The sequence below is a fragment of the Pezoporus wallicus genome, unplaced genomic scaffold (assembly GCF_028554395.1).
Source record: "Pezoporus wallicus isolate ANWC-B61680 ecotype Strahan unplaced genomic scaffold, APGP_CSIRO_Pwel_v1 scaffold_14062, whole genome shotgun sequence".
Classification (NCBI taxonomy): domain Eukaryota; kingdom Metazoa; phylum Chordata; class Aves; order Psittaciformes; family Psittacidae; genus Pezoporus; species Pezoporus wallicus.
In genome coordinates this window covers 358474-378381 of record NW_026640917.1, presented here as the reverse complement: position 1 = coordinate 378381, position 19908 = coordinate 358474, and the positions used below count along the sequence as shown (strand labels likewise).

At 51.3% G+C, this 19908-nt stretch overlaps 2 protein-coding genes across 3 annotated transcripts in view; both read left to right on the top strand.

Moving 5' to 3' along the window:
- Nucleotides 1-19908, top strand: part of LOC130605615 (acidic leucine-rich nuclear phosphoprotein 32 family member B) — a 97002-nt gene that overhangs the window by 4207 nt on the left and 72887 nt on the right. The gene's annotated exons all lie outside the window — the stretch shown is intronic.
- Nucleotides 7682-19503, top strand: ACSBG2 (acyl-CoA synthetase bubblegum family member 2). 2 transcript variants are annotated; one of them, XM_057421233.1, is made up of 15 exons: nt 7682-7819; nt 8159-8288; nt 10603-10673; nt 11212-11450; nt 12424-12512; nt 13077-13197; nt 13630-13710; nt 14195-14344; nt 14526-14702; nt 15309-15490; nt 15825-16058; nt 16692-16909; nt 17854-17993; nt 18280-18526; nt 19308-19503. In XM_057421233.1, the coding sequence occupies exons 1-15, from the start codon at nt 7786-7788 to the stop codon at nt 19421-19423; spliced, it is 2229 nt and encodes a 742-aa protein (XP_057277216.1). In that variant the 5' UTR covers nt 7682-7785; the 3' UTR covers nt 19424-19503. The 2 variants fall into 2 exon arrangements, with proteins under 2 accessions (XP_057277216.1, XP_057277217.1); XM_057421234.1 differs by lacking the exon at nt 14526-14702.

The window sequence follows — 19908 nt, the reverse complement described above, 5'->3', positions numbered from 1 at the left end:
CACAGCCCCAGGAGTGCTGTCTTCTGCATCATAAACTGCTGCTGGTCAGACAACAATCCCCCTCAGTTCTTTAGCCTGGGCTTTAGAGGATAAATCTGCTGTGTGGTTGTGCCAAGGCCATGCTGTAATTTCCCAGTGGCATCAGAGCACATCATCCTTTGCACACATGTCTTCAGCAGGAAACTGAAATCCAAGCTGCCACTGCTCAGTTACAGGATGCTCTGTGCTGTCCTTCCAGCCTTACCCAGCCTGAAAGCACCCAGGGCTGAAGTGCTGAAGGCAGGATAAAGAAGAAGGGGAGTTCAGCCCTTCCCTTCCCTTGCTCTTTCTTCCATCTCCCTTGGGTGGCAGGAGGTATGACAACAGTCTCTGGCACAGGCTGCCTGGCTCGATGTTTCGATGACGTGGACTTTCAAAGAGGTTACGACTCTTCCCAACCTTGTGTCTTCCCCCAACATCTTTTTAGCACAGCTAGAAACCCAAATGCTCTCTTTCCTTTCAGTAGAATTAAAGGACTAAGCATTGATCTGACGCATTATGTGTTTGCTTTGGCTGTAGCTGCCTGGAAATTCTGTAAAAACCATTGGGCACAGTCATGGAAAAACTGGAGTTTGTGGGTTTCTGTGTGCCACTCCCTGCAGGGAGCTGCAGCCTCCTCGGCTCACAGAAGCTAGAGGAGGATGTATCCCCAACTCGGATATAGTCAAAGATAGACATATCGATATAACTAAATCAATGCAGCTTTTGTCCACACAACTTCTGTATGGAGGCAACTTCTGTGTAATTCAGCTCCCAATCACTGACTAAAACATAAGGGTTTAGTGGAACTGCTGTCCACTGCAGAATGTCTTCCCTGGTGCAGTGACTTTAACTGAGCGTTCCTCATCCCGTTGAAAGGAATACAGGGAAACTCATGTGCTGACCAGGTAAGCTGGGGCAGAATTCCTTTGAAAACCAGCCTGTGGGAGGACACAACCCCTCTTTGTGAGTGTTTGCAGTGGTTCAGGTCACTTGCACCCTGATCAGGGACAAAATATGAAGTCTTACAGAAATTTGGAACCTGGCTATTAAACAGAAAGGTTCAGCTTGTTCCTATGGAAGTTCAACACGCTCCTGACTGTGAGGATTTTTAATTCCAGCACTTTTTTACTAGAACGAGTTTATGTTTAAAAAACACAGGAAAATATTAAGTAGCCCTGTGGATTATTAACATTTCTGTCTGAATTACAGGTGCATAGGTCATGCTCCATACCCCAACCACAGTCAACCAGCAGCAACTCCTCTGCTTGTGTTGTCACCAGCACACAATAGTATCTGGACTCTGTGCAACCAAGCAATAGCGCATGTTTCTGTGTTATTATCTGCTATTCTGTTTGCAAATCCATCCCTTTCCTGGTTATAACACAACTTAAACAGGGAGGACAAACAGGCAACAGCCTTATTCTGCTTTGGTAAACCTGCCTGGTAAACACTGTGACCAAAGTCCCTCGGCTTGGGAATGGGGAAGCAAACCCACTGCTCTCATCCTACAGCAGCAAAAGGAAAACCACAATTCTTTTGCTATTGAAGTGCCAGAAATGCAACTGGTTTTTTTCTGACCTGCCGGAAGGAACTCTTTCATATGAAGACAGGCTAAGAAAGTTGGGGCTGTTCAGCCTGGAGAGGAGAAGCTGCGTGGAGACCTCAGAGCAGCTTCCAGTGTCTGAAGGGGGCTACAAGGATGCTGGAGAGGGGCTCTGCATCAGGGACTGTAGTGACAGGACAAGGGGTGATGGGTTCAGACTGAAACAGGGGAAGTTCAGGTTAGAGATAAGGCAGAAGCTCTTCCCTGTGAGGGTGCTGAGGCGCTGGCACAGGGTGCCCAGAGAAGCTGTGGCTGCCCCATCCCTGGCAGTGTTCAAGGCCAGGTTGGACACAGGGGCTTGGAGCAAGCTGCTCCAGTGGAAGGTGTTCCTGCCCATGGCAGGGTTGGAACTGGATGATCTTAAGGTCCTTTCCAACCCAAACCATTCTATGATTCTATGTAACTTCTGCATGCATCTTATTTTGGAGCAAATGGCTTTCCATCCAATTCTTTGTTGAAAGTGAAGTTACCTGTGAGCCTAAATAGCCTTGCAATTTGGTTTTAGCTTCAACGTTCAGAGGATCTAAGCAAGACCTCCAAAAAGAGGTGATATCTAATATCAAACTAAATTATGATATAGACTAGAGATTCTAATTCTGTGATCTGTGACAGCTGAGAGTTGGATGTGAACCCAGGACTTCATTTAATGGGGGATTTTAGTCTGTCTCTTTCTCGGTGGTGGTGGTAATGGTGTGAGCACAGTTTGGGGTTTGCTTTGTTGGCTTTTTTTTTCCAGAGAGACCTACACCTATTTGCTGTAAACCCTTTCACGTGACCAGAAGGGTGTTGCAAGTCCTTGGTGCAAAAGATAACATGACTTGTTGGAGTTTAGACATTATTAGGCAACAAACAAGACTCTTCTGCCTCCCTTCCTTCCCTGGGACCACGTGCTTAGCACCGTATTTTCTCAGTGCATTTACCCTCCTCTTGTTGAGCTTCACATGGAAATTACTGATATAGTGTATTGCCTCCACTCTCCATTATCTTTCAAGTCAATGTCCTGAGGTGCAGTTACACTTGCTACCAGTGACTCTGGAATTGGAAGCTTGTGAGTGTTATCAGACGAAAGCTAGCCCAGAATAGCTCACAGACCCAGTGCCCAGGCTTGATGGGAAGGCTGATAAAAGTTGTGTAACTGTCCTGTGTCATTTCTGTGGGCAGATATGACTTGTTCCATATGGGGAACGATTAAGCTGAAGAAGGAGCTTATTTCCACTCTTTCTGTGCCACAGCTGTGGATGATTCTTTGCTCGAGGTAAGAAAGAACTTGCCAATGGAATTCTTTTTGTGTCACCAGAAAGTGGGGTGATGTTCCGGAGGTCACAGGAAACCTGTGGCCAAAAAGAATGCAGCTCATGGCAGCAGCCGGCCTCTGCCTCACCAATAAAATAACCCCTGACCGGAAGAAGTGTCTGCACACCAGCGTTTCTAACCACACTTGGGTGATTTAACATGCATGATGCATGGCCCCAATCTGCATTTATCCCAACCCTTGTCAGGGCATTTACCTTTCCACTCTTACCCTCTGAGGGGCATCCCTGTCCTTGATGGCATCTTCCTCCACCTTAGTCTTATGCTGCAGCAGGTTGAATAGCTGCCGTTGTCATGGCAGAATAGAAACATGAAGGCATCAGAATCATTTAGGCTTGAAAAGACCTTTAAGTACATCGAGTCATTGCAGCTGCAGTATCCTCAGTGCTGCTGTGTCCTCCGGCAGGAGCTTCTCTCATGGCATACCCCATCCTTGGCAGTGTTCAAGGCCAGGTTGGACATAGGGGCTTGGAGCAAGCTGCTCCAGTGGAAGGGGTCCCTGCCCGTGGCAGGGGTTGGAACTGGAGGAGCTTTGAGGTCTCTCCCAACACAAACCACTGAATCACCCTGAACACTGCCAGGGATGGGGCAGCCACAGCTACCCTGGGCACCCTGTGCCAGCGCCTCAGCACCCTCACAGGGAAGAGCTTCTTCCTTATCTCCAACCTGAACTTCCCGTTTCAGTTTGATCCCCTCACCCCATGTCCTACCCCTCCAGTCCCTGATGCAGAGCCCCTCTCCAGCATCCTTGCAGCCCCCTTCAGACACTGGAAGCTGCTCTGAGGTCTCCACGCAGCTTCTCCTCTCCAGGCTGAACAGCCCCGATGTTCTCAGCCTGGCTCCATCCGGGAGCTGCTCCACTCGCTCCAACAGCTCCGTGTCCTTACGTTGTGCTCACAAAACACCACCACGGGCCCGGTTTGTTCGGGGCCGCGCTCCAGCAGCCCCCACACCGCTCCCCCCACCCAGTACAGCGGCCTCGGATCCAACGCACCCCCCCCGGCAAGGCCAGGCCCCGGGAGGCGCTGCCAGGGCCGCGGAGCCAGCCCGGTCCCGGCAGCCTGGGCTCGGCAGCGGCTCAGGGCAACGACCGTGCGCGGGGCTCGCGTGGCGGCTCCTGAGGTAACGGGGCCCGGCCCGTCCCCGTCCCCGTTCCCGTTCCCGAGGTAACGGGGCCCGGCCCGTCCCCGTCCCGTCCCCGTTCCCGTCCCCGTTCCCGAGGTAACGGGGCCCGTCCCCGTTCCCGTCCCCGTCCCGTCCCCGTTCTCTTGGCACAGCCGTGACGGGGCTCGTCCCGCCCTGACCGCTGTGAGGAGGCGCTGCGGGGGTCCCCGCCGTGTTCCGGGTGGGAGGCTGTGGGGCCGGTGTGGGTGTTGGGGCCGGGTCGTGCCTGTCTCTGTCAGTGTGAAGGGAACGTTTCTGCGGTGCTGCCTCAGTTTCTCCACGAGGCCCATGCCCTCCCGGGGAGGCCGCTGCCGTTCCTGTCCGTAAAGGAGCATGGAGGGACTTGGTTGTCTGGGGATGCTCTGACACTGCCGGCTCTGAGCTAAGATGAAGCCTTGGGTGCGTGGCTGCTCTGACACTGCCGGCTCTGAGCTAAGATGAAGCCTTGGGTGCGTGGCTGCTCTGACACTGCCGGCTCTGAGCTAAGATGAAGCCTTGGGTGCGTGGCTGCTGGCAGAAACACGGGTACCGTGTCTCTGAGCACATGCCCCAGTGCTTTCTCACTCTGCGCAAGGGGGTTTCCCACCCGCAGGCAAGCGCAGATGGTGGAGTAAAGCAAAGAGCAGTTTAGGAAACGGGAACTTAAAAAAGCCTCTTGGTGAGTCACGGCGCTGGGGAATTCACCTAAAATCTCCCGGTGTCCTGGGGAAGCAATCAGCACACAGCGTGAAATGAGCTCTGCAGTGGCTGGGGAGCCACACGGGGCTGATGCCTCCACCCCTCGCTGTCACCCCACCTGGTTTTAGGTGACAAAGTGATGCTGTGCAGCATCTGTGTTCAGTGAACGTTCAGCGTTGTGATGGAGTCAAGTGTCTGTCTGCAGTCCTTCACGCAGGGTCTTTGGTCTGGTATCATCCTTATGGAGGTTGGAGCTGCTTTTCTTTGTGCTCTCTTAGCTCCAGCATCAGATCATTTCCCAGCACAGCCGTATGCCAGCCTGTGGTCAGCGCTACTGCCGAGGAGAAAACCTTCAGTGCTTAAGTTTTTAGCGCTGCCCTCTTAAAAACTGGGATTTATCTAAAAGAGGATGAGGAGGTTGTTCAGCTGCTCTCTCCTCAATAAAATCTGTGAGGGAAACAAGCAAAAAGGCCAAGTTTCGGTTTTGGTGGAAGTGTGGAAAGGCAGCGAGATAACAGCAGCTCCTAAAGCTGATCTGGACGTGTATTTACCAGAAGAAAGAAACTCGGTCATTAACAGGAAGCCAAGTGGGCTGTGCTGGAAAATGTCAACATGACCAATGCACATCTGCAGCAGTCTGAGTCTGAGCTGACCTTCTGGAAGCTCTGTGTGTGCCTTAATAACCTCTGACCACTTATAAAGGAAACTGGCACTCCTGTCCCATTGACTGTCATGGGTTTGCACCTTCGTTCTGTTTTGTTGGTGAAGCTCCAATGAGCTCTTTCACCAACTTCCAGGTCTTCTTGGACACGGCATTCCCTCAAAGCAGAGGATGCTTTGCATTGAAATGGCTTCAGTTGCCATGCAGGGTAATTAAAAGGGAGGTTTCTTTCAGCAGGCTTTTGTTCGGGTGTGTTCTTCGTGTTCCTCACCATCTGTGTGTTAGCTCCTGTGCAAACAGCGTGGGGCAGGATGGGGTCATTCCAGATCCCATTTGTGATCACATTCACCCCAGTGAGCTGTTTTCCAGTGGCATAACTAAGCCTCAGAGAAGGAAGGGGCTGGTGGCAGTGCTTAGCAGAGCCACTCAGAGCATTTATATTGGCAAATACTTGTTTCTAACCCAAATCTGTTATACAGAGTGCTGGCTGCCTTGGCATTCCAGTGGCCTGTGTTCACAAGGCACCTTGCGCAACCAGGAAGCCTTTCAGCTTTGTTTTGCAGTGTGAATGGAGCTGGGTGCTCCAGAAGTTCTGCTGCTGTTTGCGCAGGGCGAATGCTGCTGCTCTCCAGGTGCTGGGGACCATGGGGCTTTAACGTCTAGGTTCTCCCTGAAGATCCCATCCCACCGGATGTGATAAGACAGCGATGTCCTGCTGTATCTCCCCAGACTTTCAAGTTGTGCTGTACCTCGTGAGCCCCCATCAGAATAAGACCCTCCTGTGAGGGCTATGCCCTGTATAGGGTGTCTCAGTGAAGGGCACATGTGCAGCAAGGGCAGAGCACAGCAGCAGTCTCCACTGTGGAGCACTTTTCCCTCTCAAGTGACTGTGGGTGATGCAGAAACACCTCTGTGGGAGGAGAGGCTTCTCCCTTTCTTTGCCCAACAGGTTTCTAACCAACCTCCACCGGGCTGTGCTGCAACGTTGCTGGTGTGAGGACACAGCCACGCTTTCCCTGCAGACTTTCTTGCTGTACTGAAGAGCAGACGGCAAGAGAGATGCTGCAATTAGCGGAGGGAGAAAATCTTCCTGCAGGGATGCAGGGGAGCTTAAACCCCTTGCTGTGGGGTGCTGGGAAGGAATGTGGGTGCAGCGCTGGGAAAGAGGCTGATGCCAGCTTCTGCAGTATGTTCCTCCTCGCCTTGTGCCTTGGGCTCTCTTTGAGCAAGAGAGGTGATGGTGACACCTCCAGCAGGCACAGAGCTGGCTGGTAACCAGGATGCTCCTGTTGATGTGGGAGTGAGCTCTTCCAGGGTGGGGAGGAGGCTAAACCTGGGTCTCAGGGTTTCCTCTGTAGAGACAGAGCCCCTTTTCTCATAGCTGTCTTACTACATGAAACCCCAAGAGAATAAACTGCTGTGGTGTTCCAGCCTGGAATGGGTGCTGGGTGATGTCTGCCCTTTATCAGAGCTTCAGAGATGGGAGGTTTGGAGACATCTCTTTCTCAGCTGCTGCTGAATGAAACTACTTTTTGTGTTGTCAGTTGCAGCCCATGACAGAATGTGGTGTGAGCAGCAACGTGTCCTTGTGTAGATGAGCAAGGGGAAGGGGTGGGATCCGCTTTCCAGGGGGGAAGGCAGTTCTGCCTGCTGGGAATTGTGCCTGCCCATGGGGATGGCTTTCCTCACCCACCAGGGGCTGAAGGCTGCAGCCTGGCTGTGTCAGATACAGAAGATAAAATAGCTTTCTCGTTTTGCTCCTGCCTCTTATTGTCGAGACAAAGATGCTCTTCACATTGCCCGCTTGAAACTGCGTCTGTCTGCTGCAAGTACAAAATAGCCCGCTAACATCCACTTTGTGCAAAGATCAAGGATAACAAGATTCCTCTCCAGTCAATTAGAAATCCCTTGAAACAATTAAAGCTCAGCCTGTCAAGCGCGAGCTTCAGAAGCTTGTGATGAATGTAAACCTAAAGTAAAACCAACGTCCTAAACCCCTTTGTTTGGGTGACTAAAACCCCTCATGACAAAGTACTGAAGGCACACGCTGCAAAGAGGAGGATTGGTATGAGAACAGGTTCAATCTCTGCGCTGTTCTGGGGCTGTGCCCCCTCCCAGAGCCCCCCTGTGCAGCGGCTGGCAGGCAGGCACGGAGCCAGAGCTTCCTTAAGAGGCAGCGGTGTGGGGTGAGGAGCCGCCTCCAATTGCGAGGCAGGCAGCACATGACATAAGATGCTCCAGACCTGCCTCCTGGGCGCTAGTTTAAAACTCAAGGCTATTGCACATCCTGCTCCTCAGCGCTGGGCTGGAGCTCGAGGGAGGAAGAGGCTGAGGCTGCACAAAGACCATGCGTTGTGAGGCTGGAGCCGGTGCCCTGGGAGGTGGGTTTGGGGGGGCTCTGAGAGCCGGGTGGGAATGGTTGGGGGCAAGGGGGTGTAAAACTTGAGCTGTCAGGCTCGTGGTGCTCTTATGGTCAAAGGTGTGGTTGTCACACTCGTGTTGGGATGTGGGGCGGGTGTATCCCCTACCACTGATGGGGTTTTGAATGCGCTGGGTGCGGAGTGTGCTGCGTCTGCTGTTAGAACCCACTGTATTCCATGCCAATCCAGCACTGGAGTCACGCCTGCGCTGGGATCGCCCTGCTCACACAGCTCCATCCATGGCAGCTGATTTTACTGCCGCCTTTGATTGTATTTTAATCTTCAAACCTGTTTTTGCAGGGACGATGCTGTGTGAGGCAAATGCGCCCGTGGCAGTTGCAGAACCAGTCCCTGTGGCTTGCTCTCATTCGGATCCTCAAGGGAGCGCTGAGGTGTCACTGGATGATGTACTGCTCAACTCATCAGCTAGGTTTGTCTTAGCTCAGGTTTTCTCTGTGGTGACCTGTCTGCATAAGAAACAGTTTGTATTTGATCACGTTTGCATCCATTTAATTCCCATTAGATTTTGGAAGGTGTTTCAAACGTTTCTTCCCAATTCCAAAAGCTGAATCTACAGCATCACCCTCTCAAAAGAAGAGGAACAGAATCAAGTTTGCTGTACACAGCTACCATACAGAGCCTGGAGCTTAGAGCAGCGTGCATTCAGTATCAGCTTAAAGCACAGCAATGGTAAAATATCCTGCACTGTCAGAAAGACCACGTCTTCTAAAGGAACCTTGTGGAAGTTTTAGTTCTATGTAGTTGGGAGGGCACTGATCAAATCAAATACCCAGTGAGTACGTTGTGAAGTGTTGCTGTCTCAGTGGTAGGGGATAGCCCGTGTTCAGTACCTGAGCTGATTTTCATCAGACTCCTATTAGTCTCTCTATAAATCTAAGCAGCCTCTTACTAAAGAGCAGGTCAGTGTGTAAGGGTCTGTATCTCAACACAGGGTAGTGGGAAGTAGCTCACAAAAAACCTCTTTACCTATTTATTTACAGGCTGCATTTGCATTACATGTTAAGGGGGAGAAAAAGGTGACTTGAGTCACTGTAAGGGAAATAATTGAGGGGGGTTTCTTGCCCTGTATTACTGGGTCATTTGCATGTTTTGATCATAAAAGCTGATGGAGAAATGGTGCAGAACTATTGCAGCTGAGGGTCGATGTGCACTGAAAAACGTTCTCTGTGTCAAGGAGGAAATGTATGGTAGGGAACATCTCATCATCCCTTTGGGGAAATCAAGACAAAAACATTTACTTCCCTTGGGTTTCTGGCTTGCAGATCCATTAGGAGAAGCAATTCCACTTTGGACACTGCACGGAAGTAGCTTCGTCAAACCCTCTCATAAGGTGCAAAGCAATAATGGTTGATTATCCCCTAGACATTCAGAGCAAACTTTAACCAAAGGGAAGGGATTTACACTAAAATTCACACAGAGCCTTGTGCTGACTTGTCCTCTCTTTGGCCTAGCAGAAAGGGAAGATGTGGGGCTCAGTGGGGACCCTGACTGGGGTAGGCTGAGGAGTGTGCATGGGACTGAGGAGCATGACAGGCAGAGACGTCAGGGCTTCTCCTGCCCCAAAGCTGCCCCTGCAAAGGGCTGGCACTGTTGTGATCTCAGGAGCCTTTCTAGAACACCGGGGTGCTAGAGAGCAGCCTTGCACCAAACGTTGCCATGGGGCACAGTGAACACCTAGCACTGGCGTGAAGAAAGAAAGACCTTTGTGATTGCCAGGAGCAAAGGGCCCCAGGAGGGCTGTTTGGGAAGGCAAGATGGAACCTTTGGTTCTCTGGAATATCTAAAGCTTGGATGTTACTGCAGTGCCGTGGTCCTTGAGGGGTATTGGCCAGGGTAGTGGAACGTCTGCCTATAAGTTGGAGGGTGGGATGCCCTTCTAGGGCCTCGAACACCAAATCCCACAGGGTCTGGCTTTCAGTGTGTGGTCTGAAGTGGGACGTGGGCTTGATTATTCTTTACCCTCATCATTCACAGCTGTGAGAGTCTGTCTTGGAAGGGGACAAACACAGTTCTACAGCCGCAGGCGGGGGGCACTTCACCAGATCTTGCAAGGTTGAAAGTAAAAGGGGCAGCTTCCAGCTGGCACCTGAGGACAAGCTCCTGGGGAGGAGCGTGACTGGGGTAGGAACAGGCACATCTGGCAGGAGCCTGATGCCCCGGGTTCGTTAGGAATACGTAAGGCCGAGCTTTCCTGTGAGATCAGTTTCCTGCTCCTCAGCTGGCCTGGCTTCTGCAGGAAATCCCTGTGGGTTTCCCTGCAGGCTGGAGGCTCGTGCAGGGCTCGGGAGAGAGGCTGCTGGGGCCTCCCCTTCGTGTGCTGCATGTGTTGCAGACAGGAGATCGTGGCCCCTTCCTGCCCCCTGCTTCCTCACTGCTGCAGCCTCTCAGTTTCAGGCACCCAGAGCAGAGCCCTGGTATGAAATGAGCGCTGGTTTCTGGCTCATGTGTTTATGGGTTCCTCTGCAGCTTATCTGGAACGACAGCCACGGTTCAGATAACATACACGTGTTTAAAAGCAGTGCAGGCAGAGCGTGCGTGCCCTCCGAGAGGGAACTGGGGTGTTGCCAGAGCCATGCAGGCTAGTAAAATCAGTAAAGTCCCCTGCAGAACATCAGGAGCCACTCTGACACATACCCAAGGACTAATACAGTGCTGTGATGGAGCGAGCCTTCTTCAGCCAGGGTGCTAAAGCCTCTCCAGGGCTCATTGCTTTTGCCTTGCAGAGCTGTTGAGGTCCAAAGCATCAAGACAGTTGAAGATCCTAAGATGGAGAGATCTCAGGTTAGTTACAAAGGTAAGTGGAAAGAGTTTTCAGTTACTGTGATGTCCATAAACTTATTACTGAAATGGGAAGAGGAATTTGTCTGCAATGGAAGAAGAAACTGAAATTGCCAGATGCTCTGTCCAGAAGCGTCTTGAACTTGGACTTCAAGGAGTAAAAGAGGTAGTGTCAATGCCTAATGCTCATCTGCCACATAGTAATGTGCTGCTTCCAGTCCTCCTTAAAAGGAAAGCAAAAGCAGAGTGTATATGACTGTTGTGGGAAGCTGCCACTTTACTGGTGCAAGAGCTTTAGGGCAGCAAGGCAGGTCAGAGGGGGATGTAAATGGGAACTGTTTAAGGCAGGTTCCAAAGTGCTTTAGAGGCTTCCTCTGTTAGTCCTGATCTAAAGTACTGGGAGTTTTATGGCAAACGTGCCAAGGATAAGAAGTCCAAGGGGTGTGGGAGGGGGTATAACAGCATTTCCTTTCTTATGTTTGATACTTGTATTTCTCTTATGGCAGCAAGCAATTGCTAAATATAAGATGCTGACCACTTCTCTTTCAAACCAGCCTCTTCACCTACCTCTGGTTTGTGGACAACACAGCGAGATGGAGAAGTCAAGCTGAGGATAACTGAGAAGGGCCTAGGCAGCAAGGCACCAGAGACTGTGCACGAGCTATTCCAGGAAACAGTGAAGAAATACTCCAATTACTATGCCCTTGCATCCAAAAAGAATGGCAAATGGGTAAAACTAACGTATCAGATGTACTATAATGAGTGCTGGAAAGCAGCAAAAAGCTTCCTGAAGGTAAGCTTGTGTTGAATTCTCCTGGTTAATGGTCAGTTGGTTTAACTGCTGAAATGGCTGTAGTCAGCTTATTGATTCTGGAGTGTAGGAGAGCCTTAAAGTGTCAGGGAAAGACCTGAACATGCCAGGGACAGCTTGGGAATTACCACAGTGGTTTTGCTTGGATTTCTTGCAGGTTGCTTCCACATCCAACTTACAAATGTAGGTAAGGAAGCATTGCAAGTGAAGTGTTTGAGGTGCATGGCAAACCTGGCCATTGCCCCTCACGAGATGCGTACATTTTAATCTTCCACAGAAGAAAACTTGAAGGGGTAATTATGAATCAGACTTAAATGTCCAAACTGGCTGAGCCTTTTGCCTGTACTGTTGGGAGTTAAGACACTTGGAGAGAGAAACAACATTACATCTACTAACTGCTATCATTATGAGGTCTTATTACTTGAAGTTAAGGCCACTCTGTTCTCACTCCTGTGGTTGGATCGTTGGGTATAAAACCAGAGAAGGGCTGAAGGAGCTTTAAAAGGACTTCAACAGCTGGGATTTCATAGCGAAGCATCTGCGACTGTCACTGGAGCTTGTTGCTCTTGTCATTGTTGACCTCTGGCATAGCTAACCTTACTAAAGGACTGAATGTCTCAAAAGATGTTGTCTAACTTCACCTCTTACCTTCTTCCCAGCCCAAAGGGCTGATTAACTGCCTGCTTTGCAGCTGTTACAACACCATTAGCATCAGTGAGCTCCTCACACCGAGTGCACCCTAAGGATAATCCTTTTGTTTTCTCCTGCCTACTGATAAAGTTGGGACAGTGTCTGATGTGAAACATAACTGGTGCCACACTAGGTCTTGGGTAGTTCTTCTGTGTGAATCACTGACCTTTTCCCTGGGTGTGCTCGCAGCAGAGATCCATGAATTAACTCCTAGCACTCTTAGAAGGAAAACCAGGATTGCTGTAATCTCCTCTCTTGTTTGCAGCTGGGACTAGAGCGTTTCCATGGAGTGTGCATCTTGGGATTTAATGCTGCTGAGTGGATTATTGCTGATATTGCAGCTATCCTTGCCGGGTAAGAGTGAGCGTTCTCTTGACGTGCATCTTCCCTTTAGCATTCAGCTAGGAACCTCGGTATTCCTGTGAGGATACTGAGCAGTGAATAGTCCCACAACAAACCCAACTGCTTCTATTTGAACGTCCTGAAGATAGCTTAGAACCTGACTCTCTCTTTGCTTCATTATGAGTTAATGAGACAAAAATTAATGATGTTTTTTAGCCAGGTACTTCTCTCAAAAGAAGACCTGAACAAAAGGTTAATCCAGAAGCAGGCTTATTTGCACTGTGATTAAAAATATGATGGGAAATGCCAGAGAATCACAGCACTGGACTTTGGTAGCTGCCTTCCACCTGAATCACTTTGGTCCCTTATACCACTCTGACATGCCCCATACCCCAGAACAGAGCCTTTGCTCTTGGAGTTAAGCCCTCTGCTTTTTATTGTTGTTTTATGGGATATTCTTCCTAAGGTTTTTCCTCTCTTCAAAGTTGGAAATGATGTGAAGTTTGCCATCAACTCTGGTAATCCTCTAATCACGTTCTGCTTTCCTGTTTCCTGTTCTTTCCTTTTCTTTTCTAGTGGATTTGCTGTTGGTATCTACGCTACAAACTCTCCTGAGGCCTGTTGTTATGTAGCAGAGAACTGTAATGCTAACGTGGTGGTTGTGGAAAACCATAAACAGCTGCAGAAGATCTTAGAAGTAAATACACTTCCTAAATGGCTGGGGGCTCCAGCTGCCTATTGACAGACATGGGAGGAGAGTGGTACCCAAGGGAAATGCTGGGTCTGAAAGCAGAGGTGGACTGATGGAGCCTGCTTGCTGTGCTCCCTGTTCAAGCCACGTGAATAGTCACTCTTAGGAGAGCTTAAATGGTGGTTTCACAACGAAGCCTTGAGCTTAAAATATGAGAAGCCTGAAAGAACAATTGAGCATCCCCTGGTTGTCTGGCAACATCCCAGTCAAAATGGCTGTCTTTAGTGAGGCTTGCCCATTCTCTTTCTGTAAAGCAGATGAGGTTCTCTTAGCTTAATGTAAAATAGCAAGTAGCAGTAGTGTGTTAAGTGAAGGGTTACTCAGGCTTGAAATGGACAAACAGGATTTCCTCCTCATGAATCTCACTTCTTAACACAGATTCAGCATAAACTGCCTGATCTGAAAGCTATTGTCCAGTATGGGGAAGCACTAAAAGAGAAGAGACCGAATCTGTACTTTGTAAGTACTGGGCATTTTGGTGGCTTGCAAATACTGGCTCTTGAGCTGATGGCTTGTGATGAGTAGCCATTGCCTTCCATAGGACTGGCATCAGATGAGCTTGTGCTGGCTCTAGTGGGCGATGGCTTGCCTCGCTGGAGCGGTGGGTGTCTGCTGTAGTTCAAACCTCCATAATCCACGTTATGTGGGAGGTTGTCAGTGTGCAAGGCAGCCTCAGGGCCCTCGGTGGCACTTGGCACTCCCAGTTAATACCAGGGTTGCTACAGCACTAGCGGTGGGTGCAGCAGTTTCCCCTCTCTGCTTCTTGCTGTGGCAGCCAGAAAACACTGTGGGCCTGACAGTGCCTATTTACAACCTCTTCCAGTTTGTGCCAGAGGTTTGGACTTAGAAAATAGTGTCCTTCTCTTCATGTGTAGCAAGGGGTTTCATTTTGCATGTGAACGATAGCCTGCAAAGTGATGGAGCTCTGCTCTTCTGCATGCAGTGGAGTGAGTTCATGGAGCTTGGCAGAGATGTTCCAGACACTCAGCTCCATGAAATCATCAAGTCCCAGAAGCCAAACCAGTGCTGTACACTGATCTACACCTCGGGGACCACCGGACAGCCAAAGGGGGTGATGCTCAGCCATGACAACGTAAGTCTCTGTGTATCTGCCCACTTGAAGAGCTGTGACCTCGGGTGTGTGCTGAGGGAGGGTAGAGATGGGCTGAAAACCAGCCCTGCTGTTAGAACTGGGGGACGTTGTAGACTTGTTCTGGGAGCTGAGCCTGCTTTTAAGAGCTGCCGCTCCTCACTCATATGGCTTCTTGTTGCAGCTGACCTGGACAGCAAGGGCAGCGGGATGCAGCCTGCTGCTGACAGATGCTGACACAAAGCAGGAGCTGCTGGTCAGCTACCTGCCCCTCAGTCACATTGCTGCGCAGATGACAGATATTTGGTTGCCAATGAGACACGGAGCACAGATCTTCTTTGCTCAACCAGATGCATTAAAGGTAAAAACCATAGTTAAAAGCCTATCTCCATCCACCTGCTTGTAGCTGGGGGGGTGTGTGCTTTAACACCAACATAGCTTGACTTAAAACCAACATAGCTTGACTTATCTCATGATTCTGGAAGCTGTGCTAACTCTATTTGTTTGCATAGTGACCAAGTGCTCCTCTTTAAGGGTCTGTTGTGTTGACACATGCAGCCACTGACCTTTGCCTTTTGACTCTATTCCAAACTGGGATAAGCTGAGCCAGCTCTTCACAACTGGGAGCTTCTTGGCGTCTCACCTGACTGCACTTCTTTGGTTGAGCAATGGCTTTGTATTTGCTGTGTCCACATTGCAAAATGCCCCCCGAGTTAAATCTGTCCTGAGAAGAGAATGAGTCTTGGGGCTGTGTCAGCGCTGGCAGCTGAAAGCATTGACCCTTGCTGTCTTCTCAAGGCCACTGTGGCATCTGAATGATGCTGGGGCTCCTTTTCCATGGTGGCACTGCAGTTGAAAAGGAGAAATCCCTCAATACTGAGGGTAGAGTCGTGAGCTTTGTGAAGAGCTGCCCGGCTTCCTGTGCTGAAGCACTTCTGAAAGCTGCTTTGGATTCTGCTTTGCCCAGGGCACTTTGGTGGAGACGCTGCGGGAAGTGAGGCCAACGTCTTTCCTGGGAGTTCCTCGTGTCTGGGAAAAAATGGAGGAAAGAATGAAATCCATCGGGGCAAAATCCTCAGCATTCCAAAGAAAAGTGGCCGCGTGGGCCAAGGAAATCGGGCTGCAGACAAACCTGGACCGGATGAATGGGTAATGCTGAGCTACAGGAAGGGGTGTCGGGGACACTGGGAAAGCTTCACCATCAGGTCAGGGATTCTGTGCCATGGAACAGGCCAGACTAACTCCATTTGGCTTCTACTGGTTGTGCTTGGAGCAGAGGGTGAGCAGGAAGGGTTGGAGGGGGGGAAGCAACTTTTCTACTGAGTAAACTAAAATAGGATGAAGATGAAAGGAGGATGAGGTGTCCCTGCCCGTGGCAGAGGGGTTGGAACGGGATCATCTTAAGGTCCCTTCCAACCCTAACTGTTGTGTGATTCTAAGTTCTACTTGTGACTGAGATCTTGTAACCATTCTTTTCCTGCAGGTATTACAATATCCCAATGAACTTCCACATAGCCAAGCACTTGGTGTACAAGAAAGTGCAGAAGGCCATCGGGCTGGACCGGTGCACAAAGTGCTTCACAGGGGCTGCTCCCATCTCCAGAGAGACACTGGAATTCTTCTTAAGCCTGGACATCCCTGTGCTTGAGCTGTATGGCATGAGTGAGAGCACTGGGCCTCACACAGTCTCTGCACCTCACATGTTCAGGCTTTCCAGGTAAAGACCTTTCTGTGGGCAGAGCACTGCTGCCTGTGAGGAGGAGCTGCTTTAAGGTTTCTCCTGCATCTTGCCGTGTGCATCTCGCCTGATGCAGCTCATCCCCAGAGCCTTGCTGCTGGGAAAAAGTCACCAGGGAGCCGGTTCCTTTGGCTGCATCTTGCAGATGAGGGGATCTGCCGAGGGCAGCAGTGGTGTTACTTGAGTTTAACTTGGCCTGCACCCTCTAGGAAGCAAGGGATTGATGGGGAGAAGGAATTAGGAACTCGAGCCCACAGTGTCCAATGCATAAAGGCAGTGGGACTGTGCTGCTGCTCTGAATGGCTCCTCCCCACGTTGCCAAGTGAACACCACCTTGGTATAACTTTGCTGCCAAGGCCACGGACCTTCTAGCTCAAAGCAATGAGTGGAAGCCACCAGGTGTGTGAGCACCCATCTCTGCAATAGCAGCTTTCTCTGCAGTTCCCCTTACACAAGCAGATGCCTTTTAAGTTCAATGCCTCTTGCTGAAGAATGCCTGGCTTTGTTCAAACCCTTCAGCTTGAGAGGGGCCTGCTCTGATCTCCCCCTGCTGCTCAGCTACTGGGCTAAACCCAAGCCAAGCCCTGGGTCTGTGTTTGTGTTCTCTTTTAGCTGTGGAAAGAGCATCTTGGGCTGCGAGACACGGATCCATAACGCAGATCAACACGGCGTCGGGGAGGTGTGCTTCTCAGGCAGACACGTCTTCATGGGCTACCTGAACATGGAGGACAAAACCAAAGAGGCAATTGATGAAGAAGGCTGGCTGCATTCAGGCGACCTTGGCAAGCTGGATGCACATGGCTTCCTCTACATCACTGGCAGAATTAAAGGTGACGTCCCCTGGTGTGGCCGTCTCGAGGTTACGCAGTACCATGATAAGCTGTGCTCAGCCCTGCTAGTGGTGTGGCGTGGGCAGAAGGTGGCTGCATGGAGACCTCAGAGCAGCTTCCAGTGTCTGAAGGGGGCTACAAGGATGCTGGAGAGGGGCTCTGCATCAGGGACTGGAGTGACAGGACAAGGGGTGATGGGTTCAGACTGGAACAGGGGAAGTTCAGCTTGGAGATAAGGAAGGAGTTCTGCCCTGTGAGGGTGCTGAGGCGCTGATTTCAGATCAGAAGCAGCAGTTAATGCTTGTTGTCTTGTTTCATGGTGCTGGACCTGCCTGGACCTCACTGTGCCATCAGCTCCCTCCTGTTCCAGCTGGTTTTGCTGGTTAACTCCAAGAGAAAACAAGAGCTTAGTGGGGTTGTGAAAGTGGTGAGCAGCAGCGTAGCTCTTGGGCCACCACTTTGACCCGCACCCAGCATGAAATCCAATTTCATGCAAGACTTCAGTTGGCAGAAAGAGATAATGGTTGTGCAAAGGGGCTGCTTTAGGCAATAAAGGCAGCTGAGAAGGGCAGGCTCTGCCCTCCCTCCCCCTGCATTGCCTCAGTGAATGTTTCACTTCAGTTTCTGAACAGCTTTGGTACCAACATCCACGCCTCAGGGTTTAAGGTGATGTTGGCAGGGTGCTGAGGTGCTCTTACACTGCACCACTATGCCCAAACCACAACCATCTCTGCAGCATTAAAGCAGCTCTTGCAATGCTGTGTGCACACCCCGGCCTCAGCCCTCGGCCTGACTGGAGCGCTCCTGGCTTGCTCCCTTCTCCAGATGGTGGGACACAGGCTCACTCTTTGGTCTGAGAGGCACAAAGGAGCAATGAAATCACTTCAGGTTGTGGAGGAAGGGGGAAAGCTCTGAGCACTGATGAAGATTTGCCTCTTTTCCAGAGCTCATCATCACTGCAGGGGGTGAGAACATCCCTCCCGTTCCAATCGAGGATGCTGTGAAAGCGGCCGTGCCCATCATCAGCAACGCAATGTTGGTTGGAGACAAAGCCAAGTTCGTCGCTATGCTTCTGACACTAAAGGTAATGGGAATCCACCTGTGTCGCTGAATGGGTTTCGTTCCAGTGAGGAAGAGAATTGTGCCACGTTTTACAGCCTCCTGTAGCGATGGGAGGCCTTGTGGGGGATGACTTGTTACAGCCGAGCTGCAGACAGGCACCTGGTCCTGTCTGGGATCGGTGCTTCTGTAACAGAAGTAAAAGACCTAAAAGTGAGGCTGAGAAACCAAACCCTGCTGCTTTCCTTACCCCTCTGCCCCACCTCCTGGGCCTGCAGCAGCGGTCACGTTACCTGTGTGTTGTCCTGCAGTGCAATGTAAACGCAGACACCGGTGAGCCAAGAGATGATCTCACTCCAGAAGCCCTTGAATACTGTCAGAGGCTGGGCAGCAAGGCCACCAAGGCCTCCGAGATCATCCGCAGCAAGGACAAGGACGTCTACGCTGCCATCCAGAAGGGGATTGCAGCAGTCAACGAGAACGCAATCTCCAACGCCCAGAGGATCCAGAAATGGACCCTGCTGGAGAAGGACTTCTCTGTCTTCAGTGGAGAGCTTGGTGCGTGGTGGGTGGGCACTGGGGGTCACCGCATCACCCCTTCTTGGGTCCTGAAACCCCTTCTGGGTCCATGGAGTTGCCCGTGGCGTGGTTTGGGGAGGGTGGGATGAATCCCTGCTTCCACCAGCAGGAGGAAGCACGGCAGCATTTAACCGGGGTTCTGGGCTGCCCCTTGAGGCTGGTTCTGCTGCTCCTGTTCCCTGGGGACGGGAGAGAGATTGCATTAAGCACAGAGGCAGTTGAAGTCAGTGTCTGCACACGTGTTTCGAGTGTTCCTTTGTTGGAGCAAGTCCAGAGGGGGCCACGAGGATGCTCAGGGGCTGGAGCAGCTCCTTGCATGGAGCCAGGCTGAGAACACTGGGGCTGTTCAGCCTGGAGAAGAGAAGCTGGATGGAGACCTCAGAGCAGCTTCCAGGGTCTGAAGGGGGCTACAAGGATGCTGGGGAGGGGGCTCTGCATCAGGGACTGCAGCGATAGGACACGGGGTGATGGGTTCAGACTGGAACAGGGGAAGTTCAGGTTGGAGATAAGGCAGAAGCTCTTCCCTGGGAGGGTGCTGAGGCGCTGGCACAGGGTGCCCAGAGAAGCTGTGGCTGCCCCATCTCTGGCAGTGTTCAAGGCCAGGTTGGACACAGGGGCTTGAAGCAAGCTGCTCCAGTGGAAGGGGTCCCTGCCCGTGGCAGGGGTTGGAGCTGGAGGGGGTTTAAGGTCCCTTCCATCCCAACCCAGGCTGGGGTTCCTCAAGGTCTGTGTCTCCCTCACCCCGTGCTGTTTCCCCCAGGCCCAACGATGAAGCTGAAGCGAGCGGTGGTGCTGGAGAAGTACAAGGACCAAATCACTCAGTTCTATGCGGACTTGGACGGGCCGGGCCCGGTGCGGAGCAGCCTCCGGCAGTAGGGGAACGGCTGCGGCTGTGGACTGGAAGGGGCTGGGAAGGATTCCCTGGGGTCCCCTGAAATAAAGGAGGCTCAGGCACACGCAGCCCCTTCCCATTCACATCCCTCTACAGGTCCTGCCCCTGCAGCACAGCGCGGTGAGCGCGTTCATGCCCTGTGCTTCCCTGTGGCTGGCGTCGTGCTCAGACATCCCTGACTCTCTTCCCCAGTCCTTGCCCTTCCATTTTTACAAGGGCAGATCCAACCTTTACCTTCCACCCATGTTGTGTTTTAACCAAAGTTTTCTCTTCCTGAGCCGAATGTAAACCAATCGGGAGCCGCCGTTTTCCTTCCTATTTCCTTGTCCCCCCTCCCTCCCTGTGCATGCTGGTGGCACCCGAGTTGTTCCCAATCCCTTTACCCATAGCACATCCTCCATCACAGAGGATGGATGCTGGGTGGCTGCTGGTGAAGGACCACGTGGAACCTCGTGCTTCCTGGCTTTGT

Coding starts and splice junctions, on each gene's coding strand:
- ACSBG2 (XM_057421233.1), top strand. CDS start 7,786: ATGCGTTGTGAGGCTGGAGCCGGTGCCCTGGGAG. Junction 15,491..15,824: donor AACCTGGACCGGATGAATGG/GTAATGCTGAGC, acceptor CTTTTCCTGCAG/GTATTACAATATCCCAATGA. Junction 16,910..17,853: donor CATCACTGGCAGAATTAAAG/GTGACGTCCCCT, acceptor CCTCTTTTCCAG/AGCTCATCATCACTGCAGGG.